This window comes from Oncorhynchus clarkii, chromosome 1 (assembly GCF_045791955.1).
Source record: "Oncorhynchus clarkii lewisi isolate Uvic-CL-2024 chromosome 1, UVic_Ocla_1.0, whole genome shotgun sequence".
In the NCBI taxonomy this organism is placed as follows: Eukaryota; Metazoa; Chordata; class Actinopteri; order Salmoniformes; family Salmonidae; genus Oncorhynchus; species Oncorhynchus clarkii.
In genome coordinates, this window is record NC_092147.1 from 65236821 (window position 1) to 65259646 (window position 22826).

General features: G+C 44.1%; 1 protein-coding gene across 2 annotated transcripts in view; it reads right to left on the reverse strand.

Moving 5' to 3' along the window:
* The window catches only part of LOC139410918 (tight junction associated protein 1 (peripheral)), a 70387-nt gene that overhangs the window by 16732 nt on the left and 30829 nt on the right, over positions 1 to 22826 (reverse strand). The window contains exons 2-6 of one of the 2 annotated variants that reach the window (XM_071156585.1): positions 20548 to 20668; positions 16637 to 16695; positions 7685 to 7877; positions 5148 to 5176; positions 822 to 983 (exon numbers count right to left, since the gene is read on the reverse strand). In XM_071156585.1, coding sequence (XP_071012686.1) covers positions 822 to 983; positions 5148 to 5176; positions 7685 to 7843 — 350 coding nt within the window. In that variant the 5' untranslated portion in view covers positions 7844 to 7877; positions 16637 to 16695; positions 20548 to 20668. Of the gene's footprint in view, positions 1 to 821; positions 984 to 5147; positions 5177 to 7684; positions 7878 to 15691; positions 15749 to 16636; positions 16696 to 20547; positions 20669 to 22826 lie in introns of those variants that run through there. The other variant, XM_071156592.1, reaches the window with a different exon arrangement.

Below are 22826 nucleotides of genomic sequence, written 5' to 3' on the forward strand. Positions count from 1 at the left end.
ATTTAACAAGCTACAAAGTTGTACACAGGTGGTTCTGGGCCTGCCCCTTTTCTTCAGAAGTAACTTGATTGACAAGCAGATGTGTAGAGTTTGATTTATTAACCAAAAACTGAGAGGTGGGTTGCAGGTGTATTGCCAGGGAAAGCAGGAGACGCTTTTAAATCAAGAGGTTCTTCAACAGTGGAAAGATTGAAAGAAAGACAAATGATAGAAGAACCATAGTTGTGTGCCCGTAATGTGGTATAGAACGAAGTCAAGAACATAAACAACTAAAATGTTGTTCTGGCTCAACAGTCAGGCTCTGAGTTCTAACTCAAAAAAGGACTGGTGGTCATGTATTGTAGAGGAAGGCCTGACGTTGTCACTAACTAGGGCTGACAGAGGAAGTGTGGTCGGGCGCTATGGTAACATCCTCCCATTGAACAACGTTCTGAAATATAGATAGATACATCATAGATAAAACAGCATAGACTTTCTGGCATCTACATTTTTTCCATGTGGCAGAAACTCCCCCCAACCACCTCGCTCTCAAATAGACGATCCAACATGCCCAGAGGTTGAAGAAATTAAAGTAACAACTAGCTGCATAATCAGATGCCTAAGCTCTCATTAATTCAACAGCTTTGATCAGATTCATTAAAAATGGATTACCGGGGAAGGTATTCATTTCATCTTTATCGTTTCCGAAAAAAGTGAGGTTGGGAGAGGAAGTGAGTGTGCGGTGTAACGGAATGAAATATTATCCGTGTCACGAAGTGGCAAGAGTGCCTCCCATAACATGGATAATGGGCTCAGGAAATGAGGGAGGTTACGCTCGTCACCTGCGGAACTTGTCTCTCATCTTCTCCAGGTCGTCGCGCGTGCGACCCATCTCCCCCTGCATGTAGTGGCGGCTGGTCTCAAACTCCGTCTCCATGGCCTCCATCTTGTGGGTGGTGTGGGAGAGCCGCCGGCGAAGCTCTTCATTCTGCTGCTGCAGGATCCTGGAGGGGAGAGGGAGTGGTAGAGAGGTGAAGGTGGGTGGGGGGGGGGGGCAGTCAGCCCAGGTGCAGTGGAATGACTCACAGACAGTACTGTATTCACACATAGTGACTAGACTGACAAGACAAACAGAGAGCCATGGGAACTTGCTTCAGCCACAGAACTCACCCAAAATTCAGGGTCACAGTTTATTCATAGTTTATTGAAAATAATGTCAATGGGAATAGAGAAAATTCATAATTAACAACTACGATTAACATGAGGGAAAAATGGCATATGTGAAAGAAAGGTCCATGCACATGAGTGAGTGCATATTTATGACAGAAAGTATGCGTCTTTTCTCTGTGTGTACGAGAGAGAGCGAACACATGGTTGTTCACAGCACTCGTGTGTGTGTGTGTGTCGGGTGGCTGCCTGCCTTTGTCCTAGTGTGTCTGTGGAGTTTAATGGGAGCAGCTGTTAGGACGCTGGGGGGACGGAGCAGCTGCCATGGGACAGGACACATCTGCCATCTGCCACAACCCACTGTCCACAATCCTGTCACCACACCGTGTGTCGCACTATGCAGCATCCAGCCACCCACTCACTCACTGCACACTGATTAAAACCACTGTTTTCAGGGTCTCTGTCCTACCGGCTCAGACAGACCCAAATACCTAGGGGACCGCTCTGCTGCATGACAGCAGTTAGCAGCCAAAAAAAATATATCCTAACTACAGTCCACCGATGTATGTTTAAGTAAGACTTCCAGTGGGCTCAGATTAGGTTGTGAGAGCCAGGCAATTGATCGGCAGACGGGGGACCACAACAGGAGCATCCAGGTGCGTTACCCTGTCACAGGGTGTGATTGGGTGTGACAGGGTGGAATGAAGTTAGCCCTCGCACTGCTATCGGTTCCCCCGTGCTGCATCTGCAATAGTCAAATGGGACATTTTCCCCCACCTAACAGCTGGCAGACACAAAATCTTTAAAATCGACAAGCTCCAGTCCAAACTTCCAGAGCAACAGGGTAGTCCTCTTCAAAGTTGACAGCTCTGGAGGGGAAGGAAGGAAAATGCCCACGTGTATCCTACACATGCAGACACACTTTGCCAACCAAAACCAGGGCGACTCAAGAAAAGAGAACATCAATAATTCATGGTATGTTACGGTTGGTGGGGCGGCAGCCAATGTTTTATTCTATAATTACACACAGGATTTCACCGTCTCTGCACGGTTCTGTTCCGTTTTGGCTCTTTCAGGGCACGGGTTTGAGGAAAAAGGCAGAAAATTGGTTTTTGGCACAGTCTGTGGGTACTACCCTGTAACCCTGTACAAGTTTACTTGAGCTAAGTATGTGTGCACACACACACACACACACACAACCAACACATATGTTTATGCGGATTATGACATGAGAAACATGAGCTCAGATCCTATTCAGATCACGGAGAGTGGGTGTGTAAAAGAAGCCAAGCTTACGCCTTACGTTTAAAGAAGAAGAAGAAACAACAAAAGGAGTGTAATCCACTCTGCTATGCTGTAAATACACATAAGCAGCGAGGGGGAAAAAAATCTACATTAATTATACGGTAGAATACACGCTTTCACAGAACTGCTGCTGCTAACCAATGCACAGTGTGTATAAAAGCAAGGCGTGGCTACCATTAAGATCTAACCTGGATGATTGGGCATTACAGTGCAACAGCAAAGGCAAAATGAGCATGTCACAGCATAAAAGGTGTCTTGCGATTACAGACTACCCAGAACCTGAGTGCACTGCGGTTAGGGTACTTTTTTAGGCTGTTACAAAACACCTCTAACAGCCTTGCACATCGAGATGCTCCCCGGGAGCCAAACAGGAGGAGTGGTAAATTAAGGCGCAAATGGGAAAATAACTGTGATAAGAGAAAATAGATATTCCCAAGCTTTCAGAAAGGATTTTGAAAGACTGGGATTGGGAAACGGTCTTTCAATTCACTTGTAAAACACATCCTTAGAGGTTTTACATGCATTACACCAGGGTTGCCCAAACTGGTGACCCTAACTACATTTTTTCCCTTTCTTGTTTTAAAATTGTTGGACATAAAAGACTGCAAAAACACCAAAAGTATTCCCACACATAAGAGAGATATACACTGAGTGTACAAAACATTAAGAACATCTTTCTAATATTGAGTTGCCCTTTTGACCTCGGTATCGAAAGCGTTCCACAGGGAAGCTGGCCCATGTCGACTCCAACGCTTCCCACAGCTGTGTCAAGTTGGCTGGATGTCCTTTGGGTGGTGGACCTTTCTTGATACACACAGGAAACTGTTGAGCGTGAAAAACCCAGCGACGGTGCAGTTTTTGTTACAAACTGGTGCACCTGACACCTACTACCAAACCCTGTTCAAAGGCACTTCAATATTTTGTCTTGCCCATTCACCCTCTGAATGGCAGACAAACACAATCCATGTCTCAAGGCTTAAAAAAAAAAAATCCTTCTTTAACCTGTCTCCTCCCCTTCATTGACACTGATTGAAGTGGATTTAACAAGTGACATCAATAAGGGATCATAGCTTCCACCTGGATTCACCTGGTCAGTCTGTGTCATGGAAAGAGCAGGTGTTCTTAATGGGAAAACATTTGACAAAACTATTGTGACTTTAGTTGGACTTTTCTGACCTTTTCCCATTCAGAAGAGTATGGTGGAAACAACGGGAGGGAGAGAGGAGGAAGATCGGTCTGTCAACCGATGTACTGGTAATCCCATTCATCTGAGAAACAGTCCTCTGCAGCATGCGCAGTAGACGAACAGCCAACATTCTATAGAACAGCATGACAAAACTCCACTACCGCTGGGGAGACAGACTCAGCTCTGGCCTATGTAGAGACTTGAGGAACTCTAGGGCAAGAGTGGGTGACTGGGCGGTAATGATTAACAGCGGCACTCAGCTCAGGTTGTATTCAGTTAGTCTGACACAGAATCATTCAACATCCCACACCAGCGCAGGGGCATCTAGGCCAATCAGTGACATTGCTTGTGTACCACAAAGGAGCTTATCAGCATTTACCACCACAAGGAAGAGAATGGGGGGGGGGGGATCCAACAGCAGCTACGTCGGTGTCAATTCATTAAGCATTGCTGCCTGATGATGCCCACACATGTGGATGGTGGCCTGACTATATTAACCCTTTACATCTCGTTCACTGATACCAAAGGGAACTGTAGCGTACCAGAGCCAGCGCTGGGCTAGACTTTACTGCGAGAGGCTAAAATGACACATCAAACATGCACCGTCACACACGCAGCTGATAGATTTGGTAGTAATTAGCCGACTATAGGGATTATTTTTGGGAGAGGAAGTGGAGCGGAGGAGGACCGCAGGACTGATGGAGGTGAAAGTTCGAGCTGTAATTACAACTAGTGTTCCGTCTCTGTACTAGTGGTCAATCCTGCACGGCTGGTGGTAATGGACTCCCCCACATACTCCGAGCTGCTTTCTCTCATTAGCTGTGTGGAGTTTTCACAGCTGGGGGGGTTCCAGCAGGGAGACGCCACTGATCACATAGATTCACTTTGAGCCCAGGCTGGGGTGGGAGAAGGAGGCGGCAGGGGGGGTGTGGGTGACGGATGTTGGCGCTAATAGCAACCTGCTCCTCTTCCACTCTCACTCACCCACCTGCGCAGCACCCTTCCCACCACACCGCAGGGGCTTGTCATCATAGCACCATATGGGATCAGCCATGTCTCTATGAACCCTCCCTCCCCTTAGCGTTACTGACGCAGAAGCTGGGCGTCTGAGTGCGGCCTGCCCGGCTCCCTCTCCTCAGGAAGTGTCTAGACGGGAGCAGCTGGGGCTCCTGGGAAGGGCTGGCTGTGGCTTGGTGCCAACCTGGCCATCTCCTATAAGCAGCCTATCTACCCAGTGCCAATCAGGTCACGCCACCCGGGGCTACAGCTTCCCACACAGTAGACTGATCTATACAGTACACACTGAGGTGTCAAAACTGGGCTCAAAGTGAAGCAGGCAAATAGACACAGTAACCCATAGCCAAAGAAGTCATGCTGAGATTCACTGTTTTCTGTTTGTTTAAACTGTAAGTCAAATTTAGTATTTTCAATCCTGTGGCTGAAGCATTTCTCACCGAAAATACAGCACATATTTGTCAAAGCATAAGTAGATTATAAAATAATTACTTACTTGATCCTGTCTGCATCTGATAAGGAGTCCTGCAACAACAAACATCCTATTAGTTTGGCCATTGTAGATATGTTTGCAACAAAACAGACATTTTGCTGGACCGGCAATCATTACTGGCTGTAATTAGTAATTTCTTTTAAAAAGGCTCTCTATCTACAACCTTGAGGCATTGAGCTAGGCAGACAGACCTGGGAAACATTGGAGATGCACTCCGCGACAACAATACACCATTTCAAAAACACTCACTGGCTTTCAAGGACTGAACTAAGCAGAAATTGTACAAAAAAAAAATGTTCCACATTTATATTAACCTATTTCGCACTGCACAGAATTCAGATTCCTTGGTAGTTTTCAGTGTTAGCCACATTTCTGTTGAAGCCGAAGGGTTAGAGAGATAAGCAGACAAGGCAGAATTTTACAGGATGTCTCTTAGTTGCACATGCCAATACGTCTCATGGAGCTATGAAATCAATTTGACAGCCCCTGTCATTCTGCAAACTAAAAAAAAAAAAAAAGACTTCAGTTTACACAGAAGAGCAGCCTGCGCATCTACGGCACTTAAGAGGCTAGTTATCAGCACCACATATATGAATATTGTATTCTCATCTCTGTAGAATCATTTCACAGTATTAATCCAGAATATCTTTACAACATAATGGCCAGTCTCAACAACGGCTATACACCGAGTGTACAAAACATTGTCATGATCTTTCCACTGACCAGGTGAATCCAGGTGAAAGCTATGATCCCTTATTGATGTTAATTCCACTTCAAATCAGTGTAGATAAAAGGGGAGGAGACAGGTTAAAAGGGTTTTTTAAGCCTGGAGAAAAACTCAATATTAGGACGGTGTTCTTAATGTTTTGTACACTCAGTGTAGCGCTATAGCAGAATGCAGTGCATTAAAATAAAAATATCTAAAAGTAAAAAACTAATATGACACAGATGCACAACACTGACCTTTTCAGTTTGGATTGGACTAGAAAGCTGGCTAGTGAATACCACTTGAGTGTTTGTACAGTACGGTTCTACTCTCGAGCCATCTAGGGAAATGACTTACCTTCAGTTATTGGCAAATGTAATTTCAATTTATAATATGACGAGAGTTGTAGCTAAGCAACTCGCATGTTGAATCCGCTCGACACAATACACAGATTGTTGTTGAGAAGGCTTCCAATTATTTTTATGGAAGGCGTATAACAATGGAGGGGAAGGGGGGGGGGGGAGAACTTCTCCTCACATACCTTGACCTGTGATAAAATAGAAAAAGAGAGGTGTTGTGATACTGTTTCAGAGTGAGGAGGCTGGGGCACATATTTAGCTGTGGGTTTATCCATAGCGTCCTTGTGTTGTGTTCTGGTGTCCAGCTGAGAGGACTGGTGCCCTTTTTTCTGGTGATGGTCTCTCTGCCGACTCTTGTCCTCGCAATCAGTCTCACTGCAGCGTTGAGAGCTGGAGTCCCCGCCACCCCCCACACGGCTGTAGATGGGCCCCTCAGCTTTGGGCCTCGCTCCCTCCCTAAGGGGGTCTGCCCTACACTTCTCTGCATTCTGGTCAGGGGTGTCCTTCGGGGTGGGATGCCAGGTCTTTGGTCGACCTTTTTCCTTCCTGGAAGGCCCGTCCCTGTCCAGCGCCGAGGACCACTCGTCCCACGGCCGGCTCATCGCAGGGTTCCTCTCGGTTCCTCGCTTCTTCTTCGCTTCGGGAGTCAGGGGAGAATTTTGTGCCTGGTGCGGAGGCTGGTTTCCCTTAACCGGTCTTGTGTCCTCTTGCTGTTTTCCACCCAGCATTTGCATTCTGGCAGGGCTGATGAGCCTGGTGGTGACATCATCCAGGAAGTTGGAGAACTTCAGTTTATTTTCTAGGAATTGGATCATTCTTTCTGAGGTTGCTGAGCTTTGCGAAGTGGAGGACGGGGTTATCTGTCTGGTTGAGGTGGTCTTGGCCAGAGACCTCCTCTGGGGCTTCCCGCCTCGGCTCTGGCCCAGCATCTCGGCAGACTTGGACTTCCTGAGGTCTGAGAAGTGGACGCCCAGCTGGTTGGGCTGCTTTAGGATCCCCTTAGGAGGGAGGGCTAGTCTCTGGAAGGAAGTCTGCTGGTGGTGCTGACCTCCTCTGGGAACCAGGATCTCTGCATTGTCCTTGAAGACCAGCGAGCGCTCCAGGCTGCGACTGGACTGGGCTGGAGAGGTAGAGTAGCCACCTCGCTGGGAGTCATCTGAGCGGAGGTCTTCGTCTCCAGAGAGAGCGAGTAGGCCCTCACTGCGGCTCAAGAAGCGTCTCATCCCCTGCAAGTCCCTGGCTGCCTGGTTGGCTGTGACGCCCACTGTCATGCCTCTATGGCTGAAGATTTTGGGTGGGGGCAGGACAGTAAGATCCAGGCTGGACAGGCTGGAGACATCCAGCTCACTGTCTGAGAGCAGAGACCAGGAGGAAGAAAATATATTGCGGCTCTCAGGACTAACTGGGCATTTCAGGTAGGGGTCTGTGAACCTTGTTCGCTGAAAACCTGGAGTATGGTTTGGAATGCGAATTACCTGGCAGGGGTCAGGAGGGTTGGGGCCAGCGGTGTTGGCAAGCGCAGGCGGCGTGCTCCCACTAAGGTCCTCTAGGAACGAGGGCAAGTTGTTGCGCGACTCGCGGTGCTGAGGCGGAGCCTTGCGGTACGGCTTCCTGGCCGGGGTAGCGCTCGTCATCCTTGGTGCTCAGCGTCTGTCCGGTCGGTTATTCCTGCCAGGAGACAAGCATTAGATGTGGTAGAAGCGACACCAGCCCTGAGCCCTGCCCTGTGCAAAAAGCCAGCTGTAAAGGTCTGTCCAGTTCCACTCCCTTTCTCTCCCTCCCTTCCGACCATGCCTACTCCCTCCCTGGCTCTCTCCACTCTCCCTCGCTCCTAAAGCGGTAGCAACAAAAAAAGTGGTTTGAATCAATAGGCTTTGATGAGAGCAGTAGCAGTGGGCAGAAAAAAAAACGGCTGCCTGGTGCAAGCTGTCTGTAGTGGAGAGTGGAGGGAGGGGTATGGGATGCCACTTCAAATAAACATCAAACACAATTCATGTGTCGTGATGGAGGATTTTTTAAATATCTGCTCTCAAAATTCTGCCTGCAGAGTATGGTGTGTGCATACGTGTATGTGGAATAGAATGAGAGAGAGGAAAATCTGAGCATGCCCTCAAGCCTACAATTGATTACAAGCAGAAGTGTGTTCCCAATAGATGAACTCTTAAACTACAGTCCACTGACTGGAAGCATTGTGGGCTAAGTTTAGAATGTAAAAACTAGGCATATTCGTTAGGAAAAGAAGCCACACCCCCTACCAAAATCAAAACCATGGAAAACACACACACACACACGCTCCGGAAGGCACTTTTAGGAACACAGACACACCCACACCCACACACTAGTGGCTGTAAATGACTAAGACGCTGAACAGGAGAAGAGCCTGTCACAATATCTATTCTGATTGATGACTTGGCTTTTGCTGAGTCACTCTGTAGCCCTGTGGATCCAATTGCCACAGAGTGGAGAAACACCAGAGAGCCGTCTATCCATCCTGCAACACAGAGAAGGAGACCGTAGTCCTCTCTATATCCATTATACACGTACGTTACTTATGCCCCAGTCTGATGCACTCATTGCACTGTAAATCCGTCCGCATGCTTTCCAGCCGAAACCGTTCTGAAGAGTTTGTGCATATATCATGACATTTAGGTCTTTGGCAAGATTTTTTTCCCCCCCAGTTGTTCAGGCACATTTTATTTTTTTAGAGGCAAGCTGAAGTCGGTAGTTAAAGTCTACGCCCCTTCATCAGTCAACAGTAGGGATTCTTCAATTAAATGTTTGTCATTCAATGAGACAAATAATTTTTATGCAAATTTCACTTGAGGAAACACTGCAGCAAACATCTTAGTTGGATGTAATATAGCGCGCGACAGATCTCCTTGGAAAAAAAAAATGTGAAAAGTAAATGACAGATTTGAGTTATCTTGAGGAAGTGTATACTGGCTACGGCATCTTAAAAAAATAAAAAAATATTGACAAACAGTACTATTGCCGCGTTTTTCTAGCGAAGGTCTTTTAAGGGAGTATGCGAGCACATACCCACCAGCCGAACTGAAAGTATGCCGTCAACTTAAGCCATAGAAATCCTCTTAAGAGGTTCAGATACAATAAACCAGATTGAAGATCAGCACTCGAGATACCCTAACAACATGCCACTTCGATACAGCTAAGACCAGAAGTGACATCTTCATGGCAGGTTAGGAGAATTTACACAGAAGGTCAGGAAAGTTAACATAGCAGGTTAGAAGAATTATGTTAAGGTTTGGAAGAGGGTTTGAAGCGGTGTGTTTTTAGGGAGTCCCGTCAGCACTTTGCTATGTATCCCTGGGGAGAGCATTCTGAGAAATCTGAATGATTAGGAAAACATTATGGAATAAAGGAAGGTTTAACCACCTCTGGCTTGGTTCAAAGATTCCCTTCATTCAAAACAGTGCATAATTGCACGACTGGATTATGCCCTTGGGGGGACCAATGAACATAAGCCATCGATCAGTCCACCGCTTCCTGGGTCACAGATGTCCCCTCCACCCCTGTTCTCTCTCATGTCCCACAAATACCCCAGCAGCACAGGGGTGTTCATCATGTTGCTATTTTTACAGTGTGTGAACCCCGCTGACGGGTTCATTGGGGAAAATAAAGGGAGGGAAAGGCTGGTGCGTCACAGCGGAATTCCAACGAAAGATCAATGACCTTCACAGCAGCTTGTGCAGTGGGGTGGGGCCACATGGTCAGAACTAGTGTATGCGACGTCAGAGCAGAGTGCCAATCCAATCACTAGTGTATGCGACGTCAGAGCAGAGTGCCAATCCAATCAAACTATATACAGTGGGGAGAACAAGTATTTGATAAACTGCAAAATTGGCAGTGTTTCCTACTTACAAAGCATGTAGAGGTCTGTCATTTTTTATCATAGGTACACTTCAACTGTGAGAGACGGAATCTAAAACAAAAATCCAGAAAATCACATTGTATGATTTTTACACAGTCTCTCACAGTTGAAGTGTACCTATGATAAAAAATTACAGACCTCATGCTTTTACATGCTTTGTAAGTAGGAAAACCTGCAAAATCAGCAGTGTAACAAATACTTGGTCTCCCCACTGTATGTCACATGCGCCGAAAAGCTTACTTACAAGCCCTTACAATGATGTTAAAAAAGTTTTTTTTTTTTTTTACTAAATAGGGGGGGGGGGGGGGGGGGGTGTACAGGTTAATCGAGGTAATATGTACATGTAGGTAGGGGTAAAGTGACTATGCATAGATAGTAAACAGGGAGTAGCATCAGAGCAATGCTGAGTATCAGTGTGGCAGATGTGTTGTCTACCCTTACAACCTGGGGGAGGTCAGTCCAGGATCCAGTTGCAGAGGGAGGTGTTTAGTCTCAGGGTCCTTAGCTTGTTGATGAGCTGAGGGAACTACGGTGTTGAACGTGGAGCTGTAGTCAATGAAGAGCATTCTCAAGTAGGTATTCCTTTTGTCCAGGTGGGAAAAGGCAGTGTGGAGTGCAATAGAGATTGTGTCATCTGTGGATCTGTTGGGGCGTTATGCGAATTGGAGTGGCTCTAGGGTTTCTTGGATGATGGTGTTGATGTGAGCCATGACCAGCCTTTCAAAGCACTTCATGACTACAGATGTGAGTGCTATGGGTCAGTGGTCATTTAGGCAGGTTACCTTGCTGTTCTTGGGCACAGGAACTATGGTGGTCTGCTTGAAACATCTAGGTATTACAGGGTCAGGGACAGGTTGAAAATGTCAGTGAAGACACGTACAAGGTAGTCAGCACATGCTCTGAGTACACGTCCTGGTAATCCGTCTGGCTCTGCGGCCTTGTGAATGTTGACCTGTTTAAAAGGTCTTTCTCATCTGGAACAGCTGGTGCGCTCATGGATGCTTCAGTATTGCTTGCCTCGAAACAACAATAAAATGCATTTTATTGGCGGCAGGTAGCCTAGTGGTTAGAGCTTTGGACTAGTATCTGAAAGGTTGCAAGATCGAATCCCAGAGCTGACATGGTACAAATCTGTCATTCTGCACCTGAACAAGGCAGTTAACCCACTGTTCCTAGGCAGTCATTGAAAATAAGAATTTGTTCTAACTGACTTGCCTAGTTAAAAAAGGTTAAATAAAAAATGAAATAACAATTTTGCCCATCTGGTAGGCTCGCGTCACTGGCCAGCTCCTGGCTGGGTTTCCCTTTGTAGTTCGTAATAGTTTGCAAGCCCTGCCACATCCAACGAGCATCAGAGCCGGTGTAGTAGGATTCAATCTTAGTTCTGTATTGACACTTTGCCCGTTTGATGGTTCGTCTGAGGGCATAGCAGTTTTTAAAAAAATAAGCACCGAGATTAATAATCCGCACCTTGAAAGCGGCAGCTCTAGCCTTTAGCTTGGTGTGGATGACTGAGGTGGTACACTCCTCAATGCAATTGGATGAATCACTGAACATATTCGAGTCTGTGCTAGCAAAACAGTCCTATAGCGAAGCATCCGCATCATCTGACCACTTCCATATTGAGTGAGTTACTGGTACTTCCTGCTTTAGTTTTTGCTTGTAAGCAGGAATCAGGAGAATATAATTATGGTCAGATTTTCCAAATGGAGGGCGAGTGAGAGCTTTTTACGCATCTCTGTGTGTGGAGTGAAGGTGATAGAGTTCTTTCCCCCTCTGGTTGCACGTGACATGCTGGTAGAAATGAGGTAAATGGATTTAAGTTAGCCTGCATTAAAGTCCCCGGCCACTATAAGCGCCGCTTCTGGATTACATTTTCTTGTTCGCTTATGGCCTTATACAGATCGTTGAGTGCGGTCTTAGTGCCAACATCGGTTTGTGGTGGTAAATAGATGCCTACAAAAAAATATAGATGAAAACTTTCTTGGTAGATAGTGTGGTTTACAGCGTATCATGAGGTACTCTACCAAAGGCGAGCAATACCTCGAGACTTCCTTAATATTAGACATTGCGCACCAGCTGTTATTGACAAACACACATATCCCACTCCTCATCTTACCGGACGTAGCGGTTCTATCCTGCCGATGCACGGAGGGAGAGGGAGAGCTTTATTCGAGTCTCTGTGTGTGGATTAAAGGTGGTCTAGAGGTTTTTTTTGCCCCTCTGGTTACACATGTTGTATGTGTCGAACTGCTTTGCTTTATCTTGGCCAGGTCACAGTTGCAAATGAGAACTTGTTCTCAACTAGCCTACCTGGTTAAATAAAGGTGAAATAAATAAAATGTGACATGCTGGTAGAAATTTGTTCAAACAGATTGAACTTTTCCTGTATTAAAGTCCCCGGCCACTAGGAGTGCCGTCTCTGGATGAGCATTTTCTCGTTTGCTTATGGCCTTAGACCGCACTCAACGAGCTGTATTAATGTCAGCATCGGTTTGTGGTGGTAAATAGACAGCTATGAAAAATATAGATGAAAACTCTGGGTAAATAGTTTGTTCTACAGCTTATCATGAGATACTCTACCTCAAGCGAGCAAAACGTTAAGACTTCTTTAATATTAGATTTCATGCACCAGCTGTTATTGACAAATACACAGACCCCTCATCTTAACGGAGCTATTCGTTCAGTCTTGCCGATGCATGGAAAACCCAGCCGACTGTATATTATTTGTGTCATCGTTCAGCCACGACTCGGTAAAACATAAGATATTACAGTTGGTAGGATAGTCTCTAACGGAGCTCATCCAGTTTATTCTCCAATGATTGCATGTTGGCCAATATAATGGATGGTAGAGGTACCCAAATCTCACAAGGTACCCAAATCTGCATCCCCTGTGTCGGTCTCCTCTTCATGCGAATGAAAGGGATTTGTTCAACTAGATATTAAAATATGACCTTTGTCCTTGGAAACTGCAACACCCACTTAACTGATGCTTTTACCATTTACATTTCAGTGTTTATCTCATAGAAAGAATGACTAGAACGTGCATCCCCATTAGAAGTGCCAAGCCTGTTCTAGTCATTTTATTTCTGTGGTTCATCTATCCTCCATCTAGATTGTGATGGACTTTACAGTATGGTGGAATTTGGACCCGAGATGTTAAATCGCTGTACTACGTAACGGTTTGACTCATCCTCGAGAACTCTATTTCCTTGCCACACTGAATTTCTCATGCATGGTGTAGTCAGTGACTCAAACCTCCATTAAACATTCATTCAGTTATAACAAGAAAGGGAAGAGAAGAGCATGTTGAGTCTGGAAATCATAAATGTTTTGTGCGCTTCTTCTTCACATTTGAGTGACGAAGCCTAGAGTGATGGCCTAAGTCCCCATGTCACACAAGGCGTGGCAACCCCTGCAGTGGAAAGGAAGGGTGCATCTACTCAAAAACAGGTCTTTGCCACCGGACCTGCTTAACCAACTGCATAAGAATGTGCACCTATTGGCCTGACTAATATTTCAGTTTTTCCTGAGCTGTTGCATAAGCTGCTGGGGTCAAATAAAAGTTGGCAGATATAGAAAATGTCGGCCAATTTGTCCCTGGTCACTAAAATAACCAGATCAATGAAACACCACATGGATGTACAGCCTGTATTTACGCCCTGCCTACGTTTTACCAATAGGAACCTCTGTCCCCACGTCTCCGTCTCTGTCTGCGTGTGGATTTGTGAAATCGACCTCTGTTAAGAAAGCCAATTAAGGCTGGATTTCTGTCACTTTACAGCACTGCGGCTCTTTACAGAAATACACTTTACAGCCGTGTGGCAGTTTCTCAATAACAGCGCAGTGGAAAATAGCATAGTGATTTTTCGGGACTTGATGTTTGCCTGGGATTTAAGTGGCAGCACGAGGGGGTGGCAAGTTGCGTTCCATCAGTCATGAAAGAATTGTTTTCTACTCTCAGTTCTCAGACGCACTCCCACACAGGGGGGGGGGGGTCTTTACAAATGTTCCGGCAGTTAGAAGCATTAGTTTGTGGCATTTTTAAATGCGCAGGCAACAAGTCCCATTTAATGAACTTCCCTAATGGTTATCCCTGCCGTATCCTTTTCTTCATATGTCAGATGTGTCTTAAAGCTTTGCCTGAAAAACAACATTATTATAACTGACTACAGCCCAGTTTTCAATATCTTATAAAAAGGAAGTCAAACTTCGGTCAAGGATTTTTCTGCCATTGAAATGCTTGGGTGAACCACCTACAGTAAGTGTTTTTTTTCCGGGTTGCCCAAGTCCTAAAAGTGTAAAATAAACAACACTTTCGGTGTAAACGACTAAAAACAGATAAAGTATGTAGGAAAGACAATGGACCTAGATATGGGCGGCAGGTAGCCTAGTGGCTAAGAGCATTGGACCAGAAAGGTTGCTGGTAGAATCCCCGAGCCGACTAGGTGAAAAATCTAGTGATGTGCCCTTGACCAAAGCACTTAACCCTAGTTGCGCCTGTAAGTCGCTCTGGATAAGAGCGTCTGCTAAATTTCTAAAATATATTACAATATAATCTTTGAGAACTAACAATCACCTAAATAAAAGCTAGACAGTCAGGGAGAATATGTGTGAGCAAAAGAACACAGCATTATGTGTGAGCAGAATTGTGTGAGAGCAAAAGAACACAGCATTATGTGTGAGCAGAATTGTGTGAGAGCAAAAGAACACAGCATTATGTGTGAGCAGAATTGTGTGAGAGCAAAAGAACACAGCATTATGTGTGAGCAGAATTGTGTGAGAGCAAAAGAACACAGCATTAGCAAAACACATAGAACTGCAGGAAATTAGCTTTAAACTGATACATTGTCTCTCAGCTGCATGGCAAAACGTGTAAAATTACAGGAAATTAGCTTAACTGCAAAAATGTGAGAATTTTGGGGAATTGCAGGAAATCTCTCTACACCACCAAGGGTGGGTGCCTAAAATTCTCTCTAAAATTCAGCTGACCGCACCCCTTGCCATGCCCACCACCTAAGCCCCTATTTGATTCAGAAAAAACCCTGACTTCAGCTCATTAGAAAGATGGAATTACTTATAGGGAATCTGTAGTGACAGCCCTTGTTTGGGACATGAAAGTGTTGGAATGCCATTTACCCAAAGACAGTGTATTTGAATGAGCTACGGGGGGGGGGGGGTCTTGGTAAATGAGTGTGTGAGTTAAATCAGCCTTGGAATGAATGATCAGATGCAATTACAGTACAGAGAGAGTCAGGCAGAGGAAACGTGAGTGTATGAAATTACAGCACATCAAATGAATGGATTCTGATTAGGCAATCTGAGGTAAAGGAGGAAGACATCTCAATACTATAAGGAACAAAAGTATAAAATAAAACATGCAACAATTTCAAAGATTTAACTGACTTGCTCATAGAAGGAAATCCGTATTAGGCCCTAATCTATGTATTTCACATTGGCGCAGCCAATTCGTTTTTCCCCCACAAAGCCAGAATTAGTTTTCCCCCACAAAAGACGCCATAAATGCAGTCAGATTAAGACCCTGGTGAGGACGACGAGCACGTAGATAAGCTTCCCTGCGATGGTTCCTTACAGTTTGTGCAGAAATTCTTCAGTTGTGCAAACCCACAGTTTCATCAGCTGTCCGTTCTGGTGGCTGGTCTCAGACAATCCAGCAGGCGAAGAAGCCGGATATGGAGGTCCTGGGCTAGCGTGATTACAGGTGGCCTGCGGTTGTGAGGCCGGTTGGATGTACTGCCAAATTCTCTAAAACAACGTTGGAGGCGGCTTATGGTAAAGAAATTAACATTCAATTCTCTGGCAACAGCTCTGTTGGACATTCCTGCAGTCAGAATGCCAATTGCATGCTCCATCAAAACTTGAGACATCTGCGGCATTGTGTTGTGTGACAGAAATACAAATTTTAGAGTGGCCTTTTGTCTCCAACACAAGGTGCACCTGTGTAATGATACTGTTTAATCAGCTTCTTGATATGCCACGCCTGTCAGGTGGATGGGTTATCTTGGCAAAGGAGAAATACTCACTAACAGGAATGTAAACAAATTTGTGCACAACATTTTATAGAAATGGGCTTTTTGTGCATATGGAACATTTCCGGGATCTTGAATTTCAGCTCATGAAACATGGGACCAACACTTTACATGCTGCGTTTATATTTCTGCTCAGTATAGATTGCTAGTGGGTACAGCAGTACTTAGAGCAAAATTGACTAGAACATACTTTAGAATAGCAAAGCCTAGTCAGTGATTTAGCTTTACTTTTGTGTACATGACACTGGACATGAAAAATGATATGCTGCAAGGTCTGAAATATCTCAATGAAATGGCACAATCCAATAGCATTACATTTGATACAATCATCACACCACACGATCCCAGTTCCTAAACCTACTTATACCAGCAACATTTCCCCATGGTAAACCCACACACCTAAACGTAGCAATATAACCGTACTGAAACAACCCTAGGTTTCCCATTATTAGAAATAGAACATATTTCTAGGAAAATAACCACCATACCCAAATTCTGAGGTACTCCAGCGACGTCCTCATCCACAGGTTCTTAAGTCACAGGCATTCTGAAGAGATACAAAAGGAGCAGGCTGAATTGTAATCAAAAGGATTCCAGTAAAGTAGCTATTAGCTAGTGACTTCATTTGACCCTCCGTGATAGAAAGGATTCAGTGCACGTGCTGCTATGCTGGGTTCCCTCCTCCAGAATCGTGATACACCAAGGGGACTCGCTTACCTGAGACAACCTTAAAAACTTTGTGTGTGTGGAACCACTACTTTATCATACCCAGTTACCTAATGATGTCCACTGGGATTTGAGTGACATAGCTCACAATGATACCAGGTTTCGGAATTAGGTCACTGAAAAAAAAAATGAAAAAAGAAATAAAAAAATCGGAGAACTTTTTACACACCCAAAACTGTTCCGAGGCACTCTACCTAAAACGTTCAATCAAATATTGAGTGAGTGTTTCATGTTTGAGTGGAAATTCATGTGAGGCTGATTACACAGCAAGAACACTTCATACAACATTCAGCACCCCACTTTCACAATCTTCAATTACCTGGATTTGGTGGCAGTTATAAATTAGCTACCATTTTTAAAAAAAACTATTTTTATGAAACAAAGCAGGCATATGCTTAAGCAGAATACTGTAATTTAACACAATGGGTGTTTAATATTCCTGTATCAAAGAACTCTTGAAGGATATGTATATTTTTTGAAAAATAAATTCTCCTTAAAATTGGCTAATACAGCGGCCCCTCTCTGTGTGTGTGTGTGTGTGTGTGTGTGTGTGTGTGTATCAGCCTTGAGCTGATCACACACACACAATATTATTCAGTGTAAAAGCGGTCTTTTTTTTTTGTGCTGCTCAGGGCTATGGGTAAGCAACCTTTGCAGGAAGATGTGTCAGAGAATAACAAATGTGAACGCCTGTGCTGTAGTCACCAGCAATGCGTGACAATCAGCTAGTGGTGCCCTGGATTACAGAAACGCACCATGTTTTTTTTCTGGATCAAAATGGGGCTTAATTGGTGGGTGTGACAGGGGCGTGGCCAATGGTGTGCTAGCCAACTATTCTTTTTTTAAGGCACTCCTGTTGGCCGCAGTGACAAAATATAGCTGTTTTCAAGCTCATATCCTGCAATTCTACACAGATAACAAATCAGTTTTAACACACAAGAAAGATCACTTTTTTTTTTAATGGGTGTTCATTGTTTTGTGGAAACAAGTTAGAATTGAATAAAAAGTTGTAATTTTGACAAATTAGACGTGCAGAAATAAAAGCAACTTCTGAAAATGAATACTCGGATTATAGTGATGTGTCTGATCTCGCCAACAATGTCAAGCATGTTTAGATGGGTGTAATCTAGAGCCAAGTGTGTTGATTTTTAATCCAAGGGTATCTTTGACAAACATGTTGAATTATGCAAGACAACACAACAACAGTAATTAATGAGGCAATCTCGACAGTGCAGGCGATTGAGTGCAGATAGGGTAGTGTTTAGGGTAGTGTTTAGAGCTTGCAGCACTGTTCCACCCATTTATGCTAATGTTTTTAATTTATGCAAATACACTGTATTTATACAAATGAGGCACATAATTGTCTTTATTTTAACAAAAAATATTTTCTACAAAACCTGATAAAAGAAAATTGTTACATTTCACAATAAGTTGAACACCTGGATTCCCACCAAAATCTAATTTGTAAAATGGTTTGTGTTCTATAACTCAGTCAATATCTGATTGTTTATACCATTTCAAAAAGTATTGTTACTCATTGTCCAACTGTTGCATTAAAAACATCATTTTGTTGACTGTTGCTAATTGGAAAGGTAATTTCCTGAAATTCGACACATCTTGCCATGGCTTATGCTATCAGAGTGATTCAAATAGTTTAACTAAATCAAATGGGGGGCTCCCGTCATGACAAAAATACATATGGCATAATATTTAGAATTTTAGATTCTCCCTGGCTGTCTAGCTTTTATTTTAGTGATTGTTTGTTCTCAAAAATAAATAGGTTCAGATTTTTTTTACACAGAATTTCTTTCCCAATCCAGAACAACGGTCCAAAAAACACTTACATGGTCCACCCAAGACTTTCCCACGCAGAAAAAACCTGCACACACACACACAAGTCCACAAACACGTATGCATACACTTCAAACAGTCTCAGCACTGTTTGACATTTCACCTAATTTAAAATCATGTAATTTAAACCATGTAGAAAATAATGGAACATAGTGTTTTCCTCAGAGGTCACCCAGTGTTTTAGGTAGAGCACTCTTATAGGGCTCATTTACTATAGAACAAGCCAGTCAACAATAAGGGAATCAAATCATTTATTAAAAACAAAAAATCTAAATGAGAAATGTACCTTTTTAGCCTGTGGCTTACAGCGTAAGGGCACAGCTGTGGGAAGAGCTTGACCACAGAGATTTATGGTCATCACGAATCAATCATAGAATTTCTATTTTAAGAGCCATCCTTACGGTCACTCCTGAACAGTGGGTTGGTGTAAGAGTACCCCTTGCTGCGAAGCGTTTCTCTTACCACTGCCCTGGTGGCACTCTATGACATAGTTAATAACTGCTGGGATGTTCATGTTGCGCCTAATCTGTGCTCCCCCTGCTGTCATTCTGTGCTAATGTGGCTGTTTAGATGCCTCTCTACTCTATGTCCAGCATCCTGCTACCTGGGCTTTGTTTAACTTTCTGTAACAAATGAATTCGTAAAAATTGATTGATTGTACCGCCATTTTTGCCTCATCAACCCAATATAGCGACCAATTAGAGCAGCTGTTAGTGGCGGGCTGTAAATGGGTGGTGTTAGGGGAGATGGAGGCACACAGCTGGTGGACTCAAGGTTACCTGAATTGGTCCAATGAAAAAGCAGCTGCATATAAAGTGAACCTAGCGAGAGTTGTTTGCAAAAAAATAAAATTAAAATAAAATAAAAAAATGAACTAATGTTTTCACTGAGGTGATGGAAGGACAGTGCTCTGTTATTAACAAGCACCTGGACCGGGCGGTGGTGTGCTCTACAGGGCCATGTTCAGTCTTGTTTGGGCTAAGCTTGAAAGCTACGGTTCATATAACTGAACCCGTGGAAAATAGTCATTTTCCAGGGACATTGAGTATGGGAGAGAGAATAATAACCCGAGTCATTATGATACACTCAGGGCTTTTGATTTGGTGGAACCTAGGTGGCTGGTTCTCCTTCACACCGATTATGGACGCATGTATTATGCGTCTGGAGCTACTGTACTAACAACAACAAAACACTAGACATTTACTACACATTTTGTGGCTCTTCTGCCTCATTTACATTTAGCCAACAGAAACATTACCTTCTTGTATCAATGAATAAATAAACATGTTTAAGCAGGCTCTAGTTCAAGCTCACGAGTGAAAAGCATTCTTCAGTGAGGAAACCATTGGAGAATATCCCAAACAGCAGGAGGTCCAGTGTGCCATGCAAAACCTACCTGACAAGCAATTCACAAAACAGTAAGGCCACAATGTACAGAAGGGAAATGAATGTGTATTTTAACACTATAAACAGGAGTGATTTTGTGCATTTTCCATACACAAGAAAAAGGGAAACCAAGGACAGAGAGTAATGAATGAAAAGCATACTTTGTGTGTGTGTTGCGTGTCTGTGAGGGGGAAGAGTGAGCGAGAGAGAGAGAGAGAGAGAGAGAGAGAGTGAGCGAGAGAGAGAGAGAGTGAGCGAGAGAGAGAGAGAGTGAGCGAGAGAGAGAGTGAGCGAGAGAGAGAGAGAGAGAGAGTGAGCGAGAGTGAGCGAGCGAGAGAGAGCGAGAGAGAGCGAGAGAGAGCGAGAGAGAGAGAGAGCGAGAGAGAGAAGGCGGTAAAGCAGGATGATAGAGAATGGTGGATGAATAGCCACTCACCTTTAAGAGCGTATGCTACGTGTTCCAGACTGATCGCCCTGGGTGTGTCCCCTCTGGCTCCTCTTCCTGCCCCTCCTCCTCCTCGCTTTCTTGGCATGTGAACCTCCGGGCTACCGATAACCTGAAACAAAAGAAGGTGGATGGAAAAACACGGTCGTGTCAGTACCTCCGAGGTGTCAATCTCCCAACTCTTCGAATATGTAACAAGCCAGACAGAGCTGGGGCTCAGGGGACAGTGTGCGAGGCAAGCCTCATACAGGAGTTTTTCATTCTCTGTCCTTGGCATTCACTCCCACACCGTCTGACTGCCTGAATGACTGCTGCCACACATTAGCTCCCTCTTCTAAGCACGGTGATGCTATTGAGGGAAAATAAGGCCTTGATAATACATTTCTGCTTTGATTGAACCATCGGTCTGGAAGAGAGACCGTAGTCCTTTTCAAACAGAGATCCAGTGTTTCTAATGTGAGCATGATTAAGTGACAACTTAATTACTTTGTTTCCTTGGATGAGCCCTGGAGTTGAGTGCGTGAAGTCATTTGTTCAAAGTAAGGTCAAAGGAGCCAAACCGCCCTGTCAAGAGCATGACTAACACCCCATCCCAGCCAAATAGATACAGTAAACCTGACAATCTCTCACCTCCAATTTATTAAGGCTTACCTTCGGATATACTGGGATTTTGAATCCTTCATTTGAATAAAATAAATTAAATAGAGAGTAGCCGAAGACCCGACACATTTGTTGCCTGCGGACGAGAGCCAGTCAGTCTACAGCTCGACTCTGGCAAATCAGGGCTAACTTACTGACTTGTCTCTGCCAATCAGAAAGTCGATGAGACAAAGCTATGAAAGTATTTCCAGGGTTAAAATGTGTGCTACTGCAGATTGGACAAGGTTCACAGTACCCCTTGGTTGCTGTGTAGATTAAATACTGTAGCCCACAGGTTACCTCAATGACATATTTTTGCTTCATGCTCAAGTCATGAACAAAAAATGTTTTACGTTTGAAGTCTTAGAAGTCTTAGAAAATAAAATGTTCAGCACTGCAGTGGGCCATAGACTGCAGCAGGGTTCTCGAACTGTAGGGCTACGTTTTTTAAATTTATTTCTCCATTTTCATTGACACAAAAGATGGTAAAAACACCAGGAAATCAGCTCAGAGTGATTTTAATTGAATAAATCTGTTCCCAAATATTCCCACGCATAAGAGAGACACGTGATCTTATACAAACTGTAAGCAAGGTTTGAAATCATTTTTGGGAGTCAAATATATCCGTTTAGGCTTCTTGCGGTCAATCTGCAGTCTACAAATTATTTGTAATTCTTTTCCGACCCCCTGACCATCCACTCAAGAAAAAGATTTTCACCTCATTCTCCAACTCAGTCTTTCAGAATTATTTACAGACAAGACACCATTCATCGTCGGCCCAAACATCTTGATTACTGTCCAGTCATAGCTGTCAGCAAAGCTGTCAAAGGCTGTCTACTTTGAAGAATCTCAAATATATTTATTTAAAACTTTGTTGGTTACTACAGGATTCCATGTGTGTTATTTCATAGTTTTATGTCTTCACTATTATTGTACAATGTAGAAGTTAGTAAAAATAAAGAAAAACCCTTGTGTCCAAACATTTGACCGGTACTGTAGTTAAGCTGCAGCTGGCCCAAAACAGAGCACACATCTTGCTCTTCATTATAATCAGAGGGATAATATTAATACTATGCATGCCAGTCTCTCTTGGCTAAGAGTTGAATAAAGACTGACTGTCACTTCTTGTTTTTATAAGAAACAATGTGTTGGAAATTCCAAATTGTTTGCATAGTCAACTTACACACAGCACTGACACACACACTTACCCCACCAGACATGCCACCAGGGGTCTTTTCACAGTCCCCGGGTCCAGAACAAATTCAAGGAAACGTACAGTGTTATACAGAGCCATGACTGCATGGAACTCTTCCATCTTATATAGCACAAGTGAACCGCAAACCTGGTTTCAAAAAACAAATAAAGCAACTTCAAGGCACCACGCCTCTCCCCCACGTGACCTACTTGTTGTGTGACTGTACTGACACGTGACCTACTTGTTGTGTGACTGTACTGACGCGCATGTGTGACTGTACTGACGCGCATGTGTGACTGTACTGACGCGCATGTGTGACTGTACTGACGCGCATGTGTGACTGTACTGACGCGCATGTGTGACTGTACTGACGCGCATGTGTGACTGTACTGACGCGCATGTGTGACTGTACTGACGCGCATGTGTAACTGATAGA